This window comes from Nannospalax galili, unplaced genomic scaffold, assembly GCF_000622305.1.
Source record: "Nannospalax galili isolate Female #2095 unplaced genomic scaffold, S.galili_v1.0 scaffold38, whole genome shotgun sequence".
NCBI classification, from domain to species: Eukaryota; Metazoa; Chordata; class Mammalia; order Rodentia; family Spalacidae; genus Nannospalax; species Nannospalax galili.
This window is the reverse complement of record NW_008342636.1, coordinates 2,258,797-2,279,448: the sequence shown is the minus strand read 5'-3', so window position 1 is coordinate 2,279,448 and position 20,652 is coordinate 2,258,797. Positions and strand designations below refer to the sequence as shown.

Here is a 20,652-nt window from a genome sequence, read left to right as displayed (position 1 = left end):
ACACACACACACACACACACACACACACACACACACACACACACACTTAGAGGAAATATATTGTATTTTTTATGTTGTGGGGTTATTGTTTGTTTTTGCTTTCTACTGCATTATCTCTTTATGTTATGTGCATGTGGTTACTTGTGGCAGCACTTAGCTTTTCCCTTTCAATTTATCTCAATTTGAAAGCCAGCCTTACTCTACTTTCTAAGTTTTCCTGATATTGCTGGGTGTCTGGATAGGGGAGCTCTTGCTACATATTGTGTGTCATAGAACTCATCTTGTAACCCTGGCTGCCATAAATTCATTATTCCTCTGCCTTAGCCTTCTGAATGCTTGAGTTATAGGCATGCACCATCATATCCTGTACTTGGATTATCATTGGAAGGAAAACAAAACTTATCTTTATTATGCAATTTGAAAAAGTGTGAGCTCAGTTTTGTAGAATATGTATTTCTGGTTTTTGTGGGGTGCCGGGGAAAAATTGCTCTATGTTTTAGAGGGAAATATTAAAAAAAACTTTAATATTTATTTTTATTTTTAATTATGTGCATCCATGTGTGTTTGTGTGGGAGTATGTGCACATGAGTGCAGTTGCCCATGGAGGCCAGAAGAGGGTGTCAGATACCCTTGAGCTGGAACTATAGGTATTGGGTGTTAGGAACTAAACTCAGGTGTTCTGGAAGAACAGCAAACACTCTTAATCACTGAACTATCTCTTCAGCCCCCAAATAAAATTCTTACTGCTTAAATGGAGAAAGTAGCACTGAGTTATATGAATATAATTGTTAACAGAAAGGCATTGCAGGTTTGCAGTAAACATTGGGTTAATTGTGGGGTTTGCCCTTGTTTTCTGAAATAAAGAAAATGTACAAAAGTGGCCTGAAATCTTACTCTATTCAGTTAGCCACCATGTGGGTCCTCTATAAGAGAAGCCAGTGCTCTTAACTGCTGACTCATCTCTGGCCCCCCATGTAACCATTTTTGCACTTACTTTCCCTACTTGGAATTATAATTTCTATTTTGGGGGAAGTTCCAAGTCTAAAACATCTAGTACATGGAGCATGGGTCTATATTAGACTCTTAATGTGTGCTGTGTTTATGTGATGCATAGGTTCTGATGAGCAGAATCTTAACTGACTGTATAACTTAACCTGCTTCAAGAATTTAAAAGAACTTAAATTATACTTACTGTAAATCAAGTCTTCTTTTTCTAGTCTTTTAACTTACATAATGAATCTTGGTTTTGAGGAAAATACTTGTTTTCAAAGAGGTCTTTTCAGTTAAATGCTTTAGAAAAATGTGAAAAGGTTTTAATAAGGGTCAGATTACCTGTGAGAGATCTTTTTTTTTTTTTTTCATGTAAAAAAACTCTGGAAGACTTGAATTTAGTGACTGTATCTCAGAGAGAAAGCTTGCTGTGACTTTTGTTACTTTACACTTGGTAGAATTTATTTCCAGGTATAATAGGTGAAAGAATGCAAAGAAAGCAGTTGTGGGGATAAAGAGTGTTTGGGTTGGAGTTTAATAGGAAGCTTGTTTTACTAACTTCTGTTTATGGTGTGAATTTTTCAGTGTCTTATAGATTATGAGATTGATGCTGTCCTTTGATAGAACAGTGCAGGAAAGACTTTTTCTTGGCAGTATGGTTAACTAAAGTACCACTCCAGTAGAATGGAAATTGAAATAGCTTCTTATGCTGCTTCTCTCCTTATTGAAGAGTCTTACTGTATGGCTGTACATACATGCACACATAGTGTACACACATACACACACACACACATATATAATTTTATTTATTTTGCATGTGTGTACTAGGGAATGGAGAGTGCTTGAGCCACCACCGCCTGCATGTGGAAGCCAGACGACAACTTGTTAGAACTGGTTCTCTCCTTCCACTGTGTGGGTTCTGGGGATCAAACTCATGTTGTCAGGATTGGCAGCAAGCTCTTTTACCCACTCTCAGAATTCCTTTTATATATTTTTAAGTTCTTGTAAGCATATTATATAATCTTTAGGGCTTTTATATATGTTGGTGAATTTATCTTTACATATTTTCTGTATTTTGATGCTGCTTTAAAGATGTCTTTCAACTCTATTTCATGTTGTTCATTGCTGGTATAGAAATTTGGTTGGCTTTTATATATTGTTCTTATACCTTGAAACCTTGATAAACTCTATAATTTGGAATGGACATTTTACAGAATACTTAGAATTTGCTACATTATGTATTCATATTGTCTGTGAAGAAATATAGCTTTACTTTTCTTTTTCCAGTCTGAATACTTTTTAAAGAGTTTCACTGGGGCTGGAGAGATGGCTCAGCAATTAAGAACACTGGTTGTTCTTGCAGAAGACCTAGGTTCAAATCCCAGCACCCACATGGCAGCTAACAACTGTCCATAACTCCAGTCCCAGGGAATCCAGAAGCCTCTTCTGACCTCCGTGGGCATTGCACAACACGGGTGCCTTACCCAAATGCAGGCAATACACACATACGCATAAAATGAAATAATAAATTTTTTAAAAAGTTGAATAAAAAAGGAGTTTTGTTGATGGTGATAGTGGTGGTGATATGTGCGTGTGTGTGGGTGCATGTGAAGGCAAGTGTGTTAAGAGTCTATTCTCTTTCCTGGGGGTTCCAGGGATTGGTCTCAGGTCTCTAGGCTTGCTCCACTGAGCCATCCTGATGACCCCCTGAATATGTTTAATACTTTTAATGTTATTTTTCTTGTTTTTTTTTGTATTAAGAATTTTCCATACAAAATTAAATAGAAAGAATGAGAATAGACATCCTTATTTTGATGCTGACCCTTAGAAGAGTCTTATCATTTAAAAATGATGTTTGGCTAGGTGTAGTGGTACAGGGGGATAATCCCAGCTACTCTGGAGTCTGAGGCTGTGAGAAAAGGTCAGGGCTTATCTATCTAGCCTAAGAATGAGTTCAAGGCCATTTTGAGGAACTTACACCTGGCTTCAACATTTAGAGAGAAAGAGAGACAGAGAGGAGGGGACTGCCGTTTTTTAGCTCAATAGTAGAGTGCTTATCTAATGTGTCTGAGGCTCTCGGTTCAATCCTCAGTAACACATAAAATGAGTGCAAATGAAAAGAATGAAACAAAAAAGAAGAATGTTTAGGGTTTTCATAGTTGATTTTTGTTAGAATAAAGAAGTTTTTATTGCTGAGAATATTTTTTACTTAAATAAATAATTTATGTTTCATACTGCTGGGTATCAAACCTAGGGCCTTGTATAAGCTAGGCACTGGGATATAACCTCAGCCGTAGCTGAGAGCTTTTATGACGAATGCATGTTCAATTTTGTTAAGTACTTTTTGTATCTCTGAGATGATCATATGGTTCATACCTTCTAAAATCTAATTATTATTGGGTGTGTATACATTGGGCATACATGTGAGTATGCAAGTATATTTGCCTGTGTGTGTGCAGCATATGTGGAGGCCAGAACAGGACATAGGTGTCTTCCTCTATTGTTTTGAAGCAGGGTTTCTGACTGATTTCTTAAGCCTTTTTGACTAGGCTGCCTAACCAGCAAGCTCTCAGGACCTGCCTGTTTCTACCCCAGTGCTGGGGTTATAGGTATGGGCAGCCATGCCTGGTTTTCTGTGTAGGTGCTTGGGATTTGAACTCATATCCTCATGCTTGCAGAGCAAACTCTCTTACTCACTGAGCTGTCTACCCAGGCCTCATTGATCATTCTAAGGATGAAGCTTGTTTAGTCAGTCATGGTACTTACCTTTTATGGATTTTGTGTCTGCTTTTGAGAGATATTTCCATAGGTATGGGCAGCCATGCCTGGTTTTCTGTGTAGGTGCTTGGGATTTGAACTCATATCCTCATGCTTGCAGAGCAAACTCTCTTACTCACTGAGCTGTCTACCCAGGCCTCATTGATCATTCTAAGGATGAAGCTTGTTTAGTCAGTCATGGTACTTACCTTTTATGGATTTTGTGTCTGCTTTTGAGAGATATTTCCTATAGTTTTTGTTTCTTTCCATGCCTTTTTTTTTTTTTTTTGCAACAGAATAATGTCATGAATTGGAACACATTTATTTTTTTGTTTGTTTATTTATTTATTTGTTTATTTAATTTGTCTTTTTGAGACTGAGTCTCCCTGTAGCCCCAGCTGGCCTGGAACTCGATATATAGACCAGGCTGGCATTGAACTTACAGAGATATGCCTGCCTCTGCCTCCCAAGTGCTAGAACTAAAGGCTTATGCCACCATGCCTGGCTGGGAACACTTATTTCTAAGAGTTTATGTTCAATTGACATTTTCTTAACTTTTCAGTAGAATTCACTGGTGATTCCTTGCATTTGGGAAGGGTTTAAATTTTATTTTTAAATGATTTAATTTCTTAAATATATATATATATATATGGCATATATGTGTGCATCTTATTTGTGTGTATGTTGTATGACAGACTAGACGTAACACACGTCTACTCAACCCAGAAAGGGAACCCATGACAAGGTAATGATTCCACCAAAGTGCAACTTGGTGAACCAATGAGTCTTTATTGGGGCTGCTAACAGATTTATGGGTGTGGGGTGACTTACAGGTGCAGGGATGACTGTAAGGAGTTGCACTGAAAAACCAATCCAACACTGGTGATGACTAACCAAAGCTGCGTCCTTGGAGCTCTCTGTGCAACTGGTAGGCAGCTGAACTGGTCAGAGGAATCTCTGGTTGGCAGCTTCGGTCGTCGTTGTCTCCTCTAGTAGTTGTAGACTATTTCTGTAACCGTTGTGAATCTTGTAAGTTCAGCTTTCCCAAAGGTGAAGTTGTTTACCTCATGAGCCTTCCACCTCTCCTGCCCCAGAGAATGTTTCAGTTCAGAGGAAACAGCAGTGCAGCAGTGCATGCATGCCATCACCTCAGGGGACAACCTCAGGTCTTGATCGCTGACCTCAACCATGTTTAGACAGGGTTTCTAGTTGTCCACTGCTGCATATGCCAGTGCTTTATCCACTGGGCAATCTTCCCAGCCTTTTAACATGTTTAATGTGAACAGAGCTGTTCACGTTATCTTCTTGAGGCATTCGTCTTCTTGGTAATTAGTAAGTCTTTCAAAGCATTTGTCTATTTCATATCCGTTGTTGAATTTATTGGCATGATGTTGACTTGTAATTTTTATCACTCATCTCTGAATGTCTGTAGGATCTATTCTAATGCCCCCTCTGTTGCTCCTGTTACTGGTAATTTGTGTTTCTTTTCGTCTAGTAAGAGGATTAATGATTTTATTGAAGTTTTTCAAGAGTTCAGAAAATTTAGAAGAATGCATGAGAGGAAAAGGATAACCTTGTTAAGAAATGAAATAAATAAGAGCTGGGTATGACAGATGCCTTTAATTCCAGTATTTAGGAGACAGACAGACAGATCTCTATGAGATCCTGGCCAGCTGGGGTACCTACAGGGGCTACAGGGAGACCCTGTCTCTAAAAATGAAATGGTATAACTATATATCAGTATTGAAGAAGAGAAAAAGAATCTCTATTTTACCACATAGCAAAGCAAAGGTAGTTTACATCAAAATATATAATAGACTTAAATATAAGAACACAAACTAAAACATATAGAAGGAAAAACCAGGGAAAATGTTTGTGATTTTGAGGGTAGTCACAGGTTTCCTGGATTAGACGTTAAAAAGTATGAATAGTAGGAGAAAAAAGTGTTGATAAATTGAGCTTCATGAAATACAGAACTTTTTTATCAGTAGTGTTAAGAAAACAAAAAGCATGCTATGGCCTCAGAGAGAAAATATTTGCCAAACTTGTATCTAAAAATGACTTGTATCCAAATATACCAGGGACTCTTAGTACTTTATGACAAATAACCCAATTTTAAAAAATGGACACAAGGGGCTGGAGAGATGGCTCAGCAGTTAAGAGCACTGACTGCTCTTGCACAGGACCTGAATTCAGTTCCCAGAACCCACACGGTGGCTGACAGCCATCTGTAACTCCAGTTCCAGGGGACTGGACACCTTCTTCTGGACTCCGTGGGTATTATATGGCACAGGTATACTTAACATACATATAGACAAAACTCATACAATAAAGATAAATAATTTTTTTAATTTTATTAGTTTTATTTTATGTGTATGCGTGTATTACCTGCATGTGTGTGAGTGCACCGGTGTCGTGCAATGCCTGCGGAGGACAGAAGAGGCTGTCGGATCCCCTGGAACTGTAGTTACGGACAGTTGTTAGCTGCCGTGTGGGTGCTTGGATTTGAACCTGGGTCTTCTGTAAGAAGAACCAGTGTTTTTAACCGCTGAGCCATCTCTCCAGCCCCAAATAATTTTTTTAAATGGGCACAACATTTGAGCACAGTTCACACATGATTCATGAATGATCAGGAAACACTTGATGTTCAATAGCATTAGTCATCAGTGAAATATAATCATTCACATTTAGTAGTTATTAGCACAGATAAAATGTAAAAGACTAAACATATTAAATTTTAAAATAGCCGGAAATCTAATTGTTGATGCAAATATGGAATGACACCAACCCTTTAGAAAATAGAAGTGTTAGTTAAGCTTGCACTACCATATGATCTGATGTACTCTTGGTTATTTTCACCAGGTCAGTGAAACTGTAGCCATGAAAAGACTTGTATAAGAATGTTCATAAAGCACCCAAATAAAGAACTACTAGCAGTCAGTGGCTGTTGAGAGAGGGTGAATCCCATTTTCTCCAGGGATGAGCCCCCTGATAGCTTCTCCAGTCTTAAATACATACATGTGCATATGAGTAACACTAAATGGATTCGGTATGTTGCATATATATATATGTGTATATATGTAACAATAATAAAGAAGACTAAATCATGACTCTTAGAGGGATGGGGGACACAGGAGGAGTTGGAGGGGGAGAAGGAGGGATGGAAATGCTATAAATGCAGTATTCATGTATGAAATTCTAAAATAATAATTAAATTTAGAAAAAGAAAAAAAAAGTGCATGGTAGCTCTGTTCCCTCCCACCGTAGCCCCAAACTGGAAGCTGCTCGGTGTCCATCAGGAGGTAACTAGGTGTATGTGTTGTGATATACTCATGAGTAGTCATAAGCTGCTGTTGCACAGAACATGAATGAATCATGGAAACATACTGACATGACTGACATGAGTGTACACTGTGTAGATCCAGGGCCACAGTATGAAATATGAAATCTAATCTGTAGTGGACCCTGAGCTAGAGGCTGTAGATGGAAAGGGACAGCACAGCAGGTCTACTCGGGGTCCCAGCACTGCTTGATCATGGTGGTGGTTTTGCAGGCTTGCTGTCAAGGGTGCCTTTTATTACCAGCGAATTATACTTGAGAGAGAGAAGCGTTTCCCCCTAGTGGTTATCGAACGTAACTACTTCAGCAGCATCTGCTAAGTCTTAATAAAATACAAATGCCTCTATCTCACCATACCCCGGAATCAGTGAGCAAGAGGTGGCCAGCTCTTTGAGTTTTTAAAAGCCTCAAAAATGCTTCCAGTTCCAAGCTGGGTTGGTAAATAATGTTTTCTTTATTATACTTTTCACTTTCAAGACTCGCAGAGCCAGAGTCCAGAGCTTGTTCTCTGACAGCATTTTACTTGGTTTTGAGGATAATGAACATGAAATGTATCTGCGTTCCTACAGCATGTGGTCCAGTGGGAAGGCAGATGTGAAAAAGTGACAGATGAAGCATTGCCCTTAAACTGGGGCAAGTGTGGTAGAAGTCAGTGTGGTAGAAGTCAGCGTAAAATGCTGTGAGGTTTAATGGTAGAGATTTAAAGATTTCCTGACCTTTCATCTTATTTCAGACCTGTATTCTAGAAAGTTTGCTTTTCTGAAAGCCTTTAGTGTTACTTAGAATAATAGAAAACATAATTATTCATTGGGAAATACATCTTGCATGCAAGATTTCTTAAAGTATTATTTTTCTGCTTATTGTAAGCATTTTTGTATTTTAAAAATTCAGAAATCTGAATTTTAACTTAATGACAAAACATTGGAACATTTACAAATATCTCCCAGAATTTTAGTCTGGTGGTTAGTCATTTATGTGCTACATACTTGTTACTATAAGAAATCAACTTGAAAATGGCAGTCTGTTTTAGCAGCTTTTTTTGTAATAGTCTAGGGGTTATTAATGTTGATATGTGTCTGACAGTGTTTGTTAAGCTGTATTACAATACTTATTAATTATGTTTATTGGAAGTTTTCTGCTCATATATGTTTAGGAAATTCAGGGTTAAAGAAAGCTAGACACTTTTAACTCTAGGTCTTCTCAGAACCTTAGTATATGACTCTCTGCATCCTTAAGATGGACTGTAGTGCATGATGACTCTGAAAAGATGGACCATAGTATACAGAGACTCTGACCACTGAACCTCTTTTCCACTGGCCTCTATGTCCATAAACAGGTATCTGAACAGATAAATCTTCAGTAGCATTGGGAAAACTCATACCACATACTTTAGATATAACAATGATATGTAAAAACAGTTTATATAAGATTTTGTCATTTTTAGATACTAGATCCATATTTTACAGTTATATTAACTTTTGGAAATCAATTTATACAAAATAAGTTCTGGAAACTTTTTGCACTTTTAATGGGTAGGTGAAGTTCATATTTCTCTTTTATTTCAGAACAGAGTAGAAGAGATGACTTAGAAGCATTAGGTCATATGTTTATGTACTTTCTGAGAGGCAGTCTGCCTTGGCAAGGCTTAAAGGTAATTGTTTTTATGTTTCTTTGTTGGAGTTCATAAAGTCTTAATGCATATTAAGGCCTTCTGTTCTAACTAAGTAATTTTCAAATACATTATTGGGCCTTTTTCTATTTTAGGCTGACACATTAAAAGAGAGGTATCAGAAAATTGGAGATACTAAACGAGCTACACCAATAGAAGTCTTATGTGAAAACTTTCCAGGTAATGAATAAAAATAAATTTGATAAATTTAAAAATGTACTTATGCACAGAAAAGTTAATTTTCATTGCTTCAGTTTATGAATACTTTTTTATGTGCTTTATAGGGTGAACACATTAAAACTGTGATTTGAAAGTTGTCAACAGTTAATGGATAGATCACAGGAATAGTTTGTATATTTTTTTTTCTGCGAGATGGTATTTCAAAAAGATAATTCCATCTTTTAATAATGTTAACTCCAGCTGAAGTAATAGTTCTTGAATGGCACATTTTTACTAAGTTAAAATACCTGCTAATAATATAAGCTGTGTTGTTTAGTGTGCTGTGTTTTGGGTCGCAATACCAGAGTTAAAAGAAATTGCTCCAAGTATTATTTAATTTTGTTTTCAAATACAATAAAATCTTACTGACCTTACTAATTTTTAGGCTAATTTTATATTAAAGAGCTGTGTATATGTGTGAAAAAAAATTCTGTTATCAAATACATTTACGGCAACTCTACACAAAAATTTACTAAGGTTTCCTAACTCAAGGAATGAGAATAAGTTGTCGTTAATGTCTGAAAGAAATTTTAGTCAGGCATGGTGGCACATGCCTTTAATCCAAGCACTCAGGAGGAAGAAGAGGTGACTCACTGTGATTTCAAGGCCAATCTGGTCTATATAGTGAGTTCCAGGTCACCTGGGGCCTGTCTCAAAAAGAGAAGAAAAAAAGAAACTTTGAGATAGAGGCTTGCTAAGTGACTCTGGCCTGTTCACGAACTTGCTCTGTAACCTAGGCAGGTCTTGAATTTTGAAGTCCCTACTTTAGCCTCCTCAGTAACTAGGATTACAGGTCTGTGCACAAGCCTAGCTGTTGTTAATTATTAAAATGCCTATTGTGATTTGCACAGCAACATAAAGTGTAAGAAGAACTGAACTTCCTATAAGACCGAGTCCTGTATCACTTCAGTGTTCACTGGCTCTGTTTAATACTGTCATAATAATAAAATCAGTCTACTCTGACATAGCTCTTTCTTAAGTTTCCTTATTATTCATTGCCAGCACTTTATTTTCTTTCTTGTTATGACATCTATAAATGGAAGATTAAATAAATTTTGGTGATAGTTCTAGCAGTTTATTTAGGTGTAGGCAGATTAACTGGCTGTCATTAAGAAGCCACAAAAATTTCTCCAGGACAAATGGCGGTGCCAAGGTAAATTAGCCCTGTATCAGGCAGCAATAGAATAGTGAGAAAGTTGGCTGTGAGGGAGGTCACAGGTACCAGTGTTGTACTGAAGGAGTGGGAGCAGAGGAGCAGTGCAGTCTCCACATTGGAGCTGGCAGCTTGTAAACCACTGCTTCTTTCTACAGCCACTCTGTGTCCTGATGGTGGAATATTCTTTTTAACTAGCTAACCGCTGTATCTATTAGGTTTTATGCTTTTGTTTTTCCCTTTAAAAAGTATAACCTTAAAAAAAATGTGATATATAGAAATTTGTATATTACCAAATAATTGTTTGAAAAAAGAATTTAAAAGAAGGCTTCTATTGTGTTCCTGTGTCAGATTTTTTTAGTTACTTACTTCATTTTCCTACCATATTGGTTAGAATATTGCTCATGGCAAAGTTTAGAATTTGACTCCTCTGTTGGTAAGTTAGCGTATGTTACTGGCACTAAAGGAAATCCAGCAAACTAGCATAATGCTTTCACATAAACAAATTCCAAGCAGTTTTTTAAACATGTTTTTATATTTATGTGCTAAGTATGCTTTGCGATTAGATAATCATGCATCATCAAGTTGCTAATTCAACCTCTAATATAGTTCAAGGTATCTTTTAAAATACTATAAAATGAAAATTTCAGTCTTTGGTAATAAAGGTTGGAAAAATAGTGGTTTAAACTAAACCTTTCATTTTCTTTTATTCTTGTTTACTCCTTTTCCCCTTTTAAATTTTTTTCCTGTAACTGATCTCTGAAAATTTTAAATTGAAATAGAATTTTGTTACTTTTATTAAATATTTTATCGAGTATTATAGAGAAATATAATCAGAACAACTTTTATTTCCTTTCTAGAAGAAATGGCAACTTATCTTCGTTATGTAAGAAGGCTAGATTTTTTTGAAAAGCCAGACTATGATTACCTAAGGAAGCTTTTTACCGATTTGTTTGATCGTAAAGGGTATATGTTCGATTATGAATATGACTGGATTGGTAAACAGTTGGTGAGTACTGTGTGCTGTTGTAGTGATATATAGTATGTTTAATAGCACAGGATTCTTTAATTGATAGGCATTGAGAACAAATCATTTTTTAAGGGATTTGTTTTATTTCCTGTTTGGGGATGTTTCTTCAGGTAGTCCCATAGTATTGTGTTTGGAATTTTATACAAGGTCTACATCTGCATTTATTCTGTTGTTTGAATAAAAAAAAATTTAAGATAACTATTTATTTTGAACATATTTTATTGCATTTTTGTGTCTTTCATATCATTTTTATTTTTAATGTGACAAAATAACTTAAAATTAATGAGGCTCTTTGTTGACATAAAACCTAATGTATTCAAAAGTGTTTTAATGAGGACTGGAAAGATGACTTGGTAGGTAAGATCCCTTACTACAGTTGCAGAGGACCTGGGTTCAGTTCTCAGCACCCATATGGTGGCTTACAACCTTATCTGTATCTAGAGTTCCAGGGGATCTGACACCCTCTTCTAGCCTCCATGGGCTCCTGCATGCACATTGTGCACATAAACTCGTGTGCATGCGCACACACACAACTTTTTTAAATGTTTAAATGCCTTAAAAATACTGTATTCTCTTTGCTTTACCCTGTTAGCTTTATTAATGTCTTTTAAGACTAATATTGCTTCTTAAAGCCTTAGTTTACATGGCAGTGTCATTTACTGAGTGAGTGTGATTGGTTGATTGATTGACTGATTGATTCTTTTAGTAGCTAATGAAATGATCTTAAATACAAGTTCTGAAGTGGGCTGTTGAAGAACTAATTGTTGTTATGTTGTAGCCTACTCCAGTGGGTGCAGTCCAGCAAGACCCTGCTCTGTCATCAAACCGAGAAGCACATCAGCACAGAGATAAGATGCAGCAATCTAAAAACCAGGTTTGACGCCCTTATAGATTCAAAATCTTTTAATTCGTTTCATTATTAAAGTGTGTATGTTTCTTCAGTAGATAAAACATTATATACTGTTATAAATACTTATATTTTCAGTAAACCATTTATTTCAATTTTCACTGTTTCAAAATAATTATAAATTCCTAATTCATGGTATGAATTATTAGAAAATTTGAGTATAGTTTGATGCTCTACTAGAATGAATTTATTGGGAGTACCATATTGGAATGAATTATAATAGTATTTGCTCTTTCTAACTGTAGTTTAATTCATTAAGTTATTTACTGAATTTTTGTTGTTTAAAGCTATTTCTTATGCATTTGTTTAGAAATACAGAGGCAAAGAAGATGAAATACTCTATAAGAAATTATTTTAAAGTGAGTCACTAAGAGTGCTGTTTAGTGAAAAGCTTACTCAGTCCCTGGACTCTGACATACATGGATGTCCTTTTGCCCTGTACAAGTTAATGTCAGTAAATCTTAACTTGTGGATAGTATTACTGCTGTGATAATTTTTGCAGTAAATGCACAAATAACACATTTTAAAGTAGAGTTAAGCTATACCACATAGAATATATTAGTAAAGTGCCATATTTATTTGCAGATCAAAGATCTAATAAAGGGATTTTTTTGTGAACCTTAAGAAATGGACGTATAGACAAATGATGGAAAAAGCCATTTTGGGACTAGAGAACAGGAGTGCGGGGAGAGGGGTGGGGGGAGGAAGGAGAGAAAGTGAGAGAGAAAAAAGAAAGAGAATAGAAAAACAATCTAAAAAATATCTGCTTGAAGACTACTAGCCAGTTCAGTTTGCTTGCAACAGAGGGTGTTTTGAGAGAAGACATAGTGAGTACTGATTGAGGAGAGCAAAGGACTCTGTTTCCTGGGTGGCAGAATGGTCAGCTAGTGAGAGTTTCCATCAGTGTTCTCTCTTTTCACAAGACTGCACTTTACTGAGGCTACCATTGACTTGGGAATTTTATGTTTTATTCACAAGAGTACACTTAACTGAAACTACCATTGACTTGGGAATTTTACTATCTCCTTGAATCAAAGAGTGTCTAGAAATTTGGGGTTATAACTTGCTTTGGGTGGTGTAGTGCCCTTTTTACTTTCACCTCTTATCCCATCAGAGTCCAAGTTAGGGTTAAAACAAGATGAAAACTAAAGGACAGAACATCACTTATTAAAAACCATATAGCAAAACAAAATGCTATACTTCAATGAGTAATAATAATGTGATATGATATAGCTGATTTAAAAGATTGGTTTTTAAAATTTGACATAGAAAAATGGTTCAATGAAAAGTCTCGTAACTTAATTCAGATATAGATTATAATTAGTTGATGACTGGAATACTCTGGTAAGATACTATATGTATGGAGAAGTGGTATTTGTGTTTTATAAACTAGAATTAATTTCTTGAATGTACTTGGAAGAACATCAGTAATTGGTATTCTCCATGCTTCTCTGCTTAAACTAATAATGTAATAAGGGAAATTTCTTTTAATGTTTATCTGAATTATAATTTCAATGTTTTAAGGTTTTAACTTTCTACATATTTCAGACCTATCTTGTTAGAATTAAGCTCTCTGAGTGTGGGAACTATATTTTATTTGGATAGTTCTTATATTTATCACACAAATGTAGGGAGATTTTAAATACATATGTGTGTGTATAATGTTTCATAAATCCTTTCAGATAGGTTTATATATTGAATTTGAGAGTTGAATATACAGTCTCCGCTTTCAAGAAAAGTTGCATGTCTAGAAAAAAAAAAAAAACATAAGCTCTTCTTAATGTCTGTGCATCAGTGACTAGTTCATAATCCAAAAGAAGAAAAGTTAATTCTTTCAAAGGGCTGAACTTTGTAATGACTCCCGGTAGAGCATAGAACCAATGGTTGAAGTTCAGGGTCCTGCCATTATGTATGAAGTGTTAGGTATGTGTTAGTGTTTATCCTGAAGGAGCGGATGTATAGTTGTTACTACATTCTTAACAGAGTTCTATCACCCATTGCCAGTTGCCCTATATATTTGTCTTAATCTTAGTATCTTTTTAATGTTTAGATTTCATTTCCTCTAAACGTTATAATGTAAACTACAAATCTACTAAAACTGGTTATCAGGTTAGATGGTTTGATGAACAGACAGACCAATCATAATGGTTTTGATGCCATGTTTCATACCAGAGAGTCTGTAGTTTTGCATTATATGCTTGAGTTTAGGAAGCAAGTGCTACCAGAAGATTTTTTTCATGTGTCCTATTTGGATTTAACATCTGTTCCACAAAGCATTTCTCTGGCCACCCATGTACTTAGGCTTCCTCTAGCCCAATGCACTTAGCACTTTGTGGCAATATTTTGTTGAATTTGGTTGAAAAGGAAAGCCGTGTACTGTAGACTTTAGGATATCTGTATTGCTGTAAGGAGCTGGGTAACAATAGGAGAAGCAGCTGGCTCTGGTTGGAATCCTTATTCTCTGCTCTTTACTAGCTCAGTGACCTTGGTGGTGTGTTCAGCATCTCAGTGTCTTCATTAGTTAGATGATTCTGTCTCAAAATGTGATAACACATTTAAAGTAGCAAATTCAGAACCAAGCTTTAAGAAGCCTCCCTTTGTATTAGTGCTGTCTACATGTTTCTGAAATAAAGAAATTGATTCCTTTTAAGAAGTCACTCTGAATTCTTCAATTTGATTATAGCTTGTGCTTATTGTCATACAGATTTAACCATATCTAAAAGCATCACACTCAGTCTGTTTAATAAGAGAGGACTCTAATTTGAATGGTGGCATCCAAGAGATTCATACATGTGGGATTGTCGCTTTTAAAAATGTTTGTTTTGTTATAATTCTCATAATATTGTGCATAGTGCTTTTACTGTTCAAAGACCTTTTCTGTTTTCCCCTATTATTCTTGCAGTAGAACCAGAATACTATGCAAGAGAGAAAAAGTTTTCTAGATATCACCATCTTAAGGATTATTTTTTGACATTGCTAAAAATAGCTCCTCATGGAAGAACCATTGAGGACATCTACAGTGAGAAAATACAGTGGGTGGCTTTTCAGTGACTCAAGACGTACTTGGAATGTTTTCTTGGACATGCCATTTTTACTTCCCTGGTTCTTGGTTTGTTTTATTTATGAACTTAGATGACAGAATCTATGACTTCCCTAATCCTTCTAAAATTTTAAGGTTCTAACTTTTATTATTGATCATTGCTCAACTTATCAATTTAGAATTCACCTTTTATCTTCAGAGATAAACAAGTGCACCTACGATTCAGAATAGTAAGGGTATTTAAATTTCCTTTTATACATTTGTTTTACATATTATGAGGATGAGATGTTTAACATATTGGGTTTTTCTTCTTCCATGCATGCCACATGCATTAAATAAATGGCAGTCGGCAGACCACAGGGCAGCTTGGGACTCCCAGCAGGCAAATCCCCACCATTTGAGAGCTCACCTTGCAGCAGACAGACATGGTGGCTCGGTACAGGTATTTTCTGATTTTTGCATGAGTGATTATACCCAGAATTTATACAACTAACCTTTTTTTTTTTGAACTCGTGGCATGATTCTGTATCCTTATGGAAAGCTTGGTACTGCATAATCCTATTCCTTTGTTACTTACCCCCAAACCAAAGTTGACATGGTCTAGAAAGACCACCAGGGATACTATGATTTTGCCTTTGTTCATTTTTGCAAGTATATGCACAATATTTAAATCATAGTCATAACAAGTTAGAAAAAATGAACTATATTACTTTAAATATGAGTTAAGCTTGGTCTTTAGATATTAAGGTAAATATCTTTCTTAATGCTTTAAGTAGTACAACATATTTACATATTAGAACTTTTAAAGATCTATTTCTCATTTTCGTTGATTTTGCTTCCTTCAAATTTTATTCATAGATATCTAAATTTTTTTATCCTTACTGGTCAGAATATGCTTTCTGATTAAGTGGTCAAACATGGTCCTGTTTGTACTTAAAGAAGATAGATGGAGAGAATAATTGCTATGATATATATTTATCAATGACTTATCCCCCCAACCCGCAGTAAACAGTGTGGACCCTTCCCCAAATTTACAGCAATTCCTTATTTATGATTTGTTTTTTTTCCCCATTTTTTTTATTCACTTAAGAACAGCTACTGTACTGTGCTCTCCCCTGGTCTCTAAATTTTAATTATTTCATTGTGATTGTAGAAATAGGAAGGACTCAGCCTTTTAGGTCTTTTAAAATGTCTCTTCAAGGTAATATAATTGCTGGCTTAAAGTAATTCACAAATGTTATCTCAATCCATTTCATTTTAAAATCTTTATGTTTTGACTTTTTTCTTCCATATATTTCCACTTGAACAATTTTCTGTTATACTTTATCAATTTTGCGTTCTTTCTTAATATATTATTAATCAGATCAATCTGTAGTTGAATGATTTTTTATTTAAATTCTTAAAATCAGTTCAAAATTAAACCTTGTGAACTCTTGTTTTTCTAACTAGTAAATTTTAGAGATTAATTATGTAACCAAGCATTTTTATAGATATTAAAGTCTCTGGAGTTTTAATAATGCATAGTAGGAATATTTGAATAGTTACATAAGGTTTGGAGTGAAGCACTCAGAAGCAGGGGTGCTGAATTCATATTCTGGGGAGAGCCAGTTGAACAAATTATGTTTGATGTGCATAACTAGTGTTTGTATGCATGTTTACTTATTTCTGAGTACCTTTGTGTGTGTCATAGTTTGTGTGTTTTGCGTAGTGAAGCTGCAACAGTTACAGTGCTATTAGAACTCTCCTACCACTTAGAACCCACCACAGATTTATTTTCTAGCCTCTTGTTACTATTTTGTGCTTCCTGTAGGCACTCTTAGACTGTCCAAGGGTAAATTAATGCTGTTATTGTCTCGTCACTTCAGTAGTTCATGCTCTATTTTTCTTTTCATAGAGTACTTGTGCTTTTCTGCTTTCTCTTTAAAACTTTCCTGCCTGCAGAGAGTACATCTTGATTTCATTCCAATTTTCAACAAGTAATCAATTTACTTAGAATTCTAATAATAGAATGAACACATAGGCGAAACAAGAAATTATGCTCATTCTATTAATGTAATGAATGCATTTTACAATATTAAGCTTACCTAATATGACAAACATTAAAAACAGTTTAAAAGCAATTTAATAATGCCTTAAGTATAGTAATACTTGAATCTTGTCCCATTGAAAAATAAAGAACAACTTTATTTAGCTCTTTTATAGTTAATCTGAGGTACTTTCAAAATTGAAATGGTACAATATGGTATCTGTATACTTAGGCTAATGAAAGTATAAATTAGAACCAATGATAATGAAAGGAAAGTACCTAGAATCTGAAGTAATGTGATTATTATAATTGAATACTATAGTTGATCCTAGATGAAGGTAGAAAGGGAAACAGTGTTGTGTTATTCTCATGGTCTTACAAGGGTTTTAGAAACTTTGTTGTTGTTTTGGCCTGTTGTGGGTCAAATTGAGGACTAGCAGTCACCTCCATGGTTCTTTCTGACCCTATGACATTCCTGCTTTCACTGCAGACTTCTGCATGGAAATGAGCATTGCTCTCAATGATGCACTGTTAAGCATTCTCGGCTGTGTAGAGTGGGTGTACAATTCGGAATTTCTTCAAGTTTTTGACTTACAGAAAGAAACACAGATATCTTATTTTGGGTGTGCTTGTGTGTGTGTGTGGTATATGTACTTAGTGGTTCAAGTGAGTGCATGCACATGTACATGTGTGTGGAAGGCAGAGCTTAATGACAAATGGCTTTCTCATTTGCTCTCACTTTATAAAATGTGTATGAGTGATTTATATGTGTCACGCAGGGCTCACAGAGGAGAGCAGAGGGCATCAGATCTCCTGGAACTGGAGTTACAGATGGTTATGAGCTGCCATATGGGTGCTGGGAACTGAACCTGGGTCTCTGCAAGACCAGACAGTGCTTTTAATCACTGAGCCAACTCTCAAGCTCCTCCACCTTACTTTTTGAGACAGGGTCTCACCAGTTGGCTAGGCTGGCTGGCCAGTGAGCACCAGGGATCCGCCTATCTCCATTTACCTAATGCTGGAGTTACAGATGATTACTGTCATATATATGTTTTTTTGTGTGTACTTCGGGACCCAAACTCAGGTCCTCATGCTTGAGTGGCAGGCACTTTATTGACTGAGCCATGTCCCTAGCCCCCTAATATGCTTTTAATGGAAACTGAGTAGCAGAATCTAAACTTAAAGCCCCTGCCTCTGCTGAATTATTATTTAACAAACTGGTTGTCCAGGTTAACAAATTGATGACACCTTGGTCTCTTGACTTACAGAAGGAAACCTCAAGTTAGATTTGGTTCAACTATTGTGTCTTGCATTATTTATAAGTAAAAGGAGGATATTAATATCTTTATCTCATGGTTTTGCTGTAAAAAATTTTTTAAAGTATTTTTGCATAGAGGCTATTCTAGTTTGTTTTCTGTTGTGGTAAAACACTGACCAGGAGCAACTGGGGGAGGAAAGGGTTTTTTTTCAATCTTATACATTATAGTTCATCATTGGCAGAAGCCAAGGCAGGAAGTAAAGGCAGGGACCTGGAATCAGGGGCTAAAGTAGAGTCATAGAGAAATTATGTTTCCTGGCTTGCTTCTCCCTTCCTTGTGCTCAGCTACCTTTGTACAGCCCAGGCCCATCTGCCTAGGAATGGTACCAGCCATAGTAGACTAGGCCCTCTCATATCAACTAGCAATTAAGAAAAAGGCCTTGTAGAGGGCCGGAGAGATGGCTAAGTGGTTAAGAGCACTGTCTGTTCTTTCAGAGGACCCAAATACAGTTCTCAGCACCCACATGGCAGCTAACAAGCATCCACAACTCCAGTTCTAGGTGATCCAGCTTCTGGCCTCCATAGGCATTGCACGCATGGGTGTGCTCAAGCAGGCAACACACAGATATATAAAATAAAAATAATTTTTTTTAAAAAAAGCAGAAAGAAAAAGGCCTCATAGACATGGCTATAGGCCGTCCAATCTGGGAAGCCCTCCAGTTGAGGTTCCCTCTTCCCAGGTAACTCTAGTTTGTGTTAAGTTGATAAAAACTGACCAGCACAGAGCCTGAGGTTTGCAGAGTGCTAGATAAATAGAGTCTGTTGCTTTTGCAAATTAGTGAAGTGCTGTAATTTTATTCATCTCTGGGAAGCAAAGTATAAAGTCACAGATTAGAGAAAGCATTATCAAATTTAATTTTTCTTATGTTATTCTAGTTCTTTAGTAAAATAATGGTAATGAGTAGCTGTACATTTGATAAACTTACTGCTAGAAAAATCAAGAATAAATTTATGTATCTGAAATTTTATTTTGAGTCTATTCTTGGCCTTGTGTGTGTTTTGGAAAATTGGAACCCCTTGCAGTATTGCATATGTCCATCTCTGGTGAAATGATTGACAATGAATGTGGCTGAAAAGAGTCAATACCCATTTCTTTTCTTGGCCATTTGTCATTCAGAAGGTATAAATGATTCCTCGATGCTAGGCTCTTGGAATGAAAATAAGGGAGAGCTAGGTGGCAGTTCCCTTGAGACAGGTAAATAGGCAGTGTGATAAGTAGAAATGGCACAGTGCTAGGAGAGTGTCTAGGGGAAAACATGGAGCCTTGAGTGGATGACCTGGGTTTTCCTGGAAAAAGTGATATGCCCCAAGTGTCAACAGTGGGATTATATGAAATAAAAAAGTTTCTCACAGCAGAGCACACAAACAGTCCATAGAGTAGGGGGAAATCTTTACCAGCCATAGCACATAAAATGGACTAATATCCAGCATTTACAAAGGACTGCAGGAATTAAATTCCAAGGAAATAAAACTACCTGTCAACAAATGAGCTTATGAATTGAGTAGAGAGTTTTCAAAAAAGAAGAGATACAAATGGCCAACACCTATATTAAAAGATAATCAGCATCCCTAGTCATCAGAGAAATGCAAATTAAAACTACTCTGAGTTACCACCTCACCCCAGGCAGAATGGCTGTCATCTTGAACTCTGTTAACAAATGTTGCAGAAGATGTGGAGAAAGAGGAACTCTAACTGCTGGTGGGAGTGCAAATGAGTAAAACCATTATGGAAATCAGTTTGGAGGTTCCTCAAAATATTAAAAATAGGATTACCATATGACACAACAGTTTCACTCCTAGGCATACTTAGAGAACTCCATACCTGCCATACAGCTGTTTGTACCCTCATGTTCATTGCTGCTCTATTCACATAGCAAGGAAGTGGGACCAACCTAGTTGTCCATCAACAGATGAATGGATAATGAAAATCTGGTACATAGATAAAAAGGAATATTATTCATCTCTAAAAATGAGATAAAGTTACAGCAAAATGGATGGACCTAGAATATATAATACTAAACAGGGTCACCCAATTTCAGAAAAAAAACCCCTGCATATTCTCATATGTATATCCTGGCCTATAATGCATACATTTACATATATAAACAAATGCTTGTGTGGAATAGCGTTTAGAAAGAAGAGCAAGAGAGGGTAATAAAAAATTATACTAATGAGTTAATATATACACATACATACATGCATAT

General features: G+C 36.0%; 1 protein-coding gene across 8 annotated transcripts in view; it reads left to right on the top strand.

The window, feature by feature from the left end:
• Nucleotides 1-20,652, top strand: part of Csnk1g3 (casein kinase 1 gamma 3) — a 115,967-nt gene that overhangs the window by 78,024 nt on the left and 17,291 nt on the right. For 2 of the 8 annotated variants that reach the window (XM_029566232.1, XM_008838723.3), the window contains exons 7-11: nt 8,652-8,737; nt 8,851-8,935; nt 10,991-11,136; nt 11,936-12,031; nt 15,451-15,546. In XM_029566232.1, the coding sequence (XP_029422092.1) occupies nt 8,652-8,737; nt 8,851-8,935; nt 10,991-11,136; nt 11,936-12,031; nt 15,451-15,546 (509 nt within the window). Of the gene's footprint in view, nt 1-8,651; nt 8,738-8,850; nt 8,936-10,987; nt 11,137-11,935; nt 12,032-15,450; nt 15,547-20,652 lie in introns of all 8 variants that reach the window. The other 6 variants (XM_029566231.1, XM_008838721.3, XM_029566235.1 and 3 more) reach the window with 3 other exon arrangements.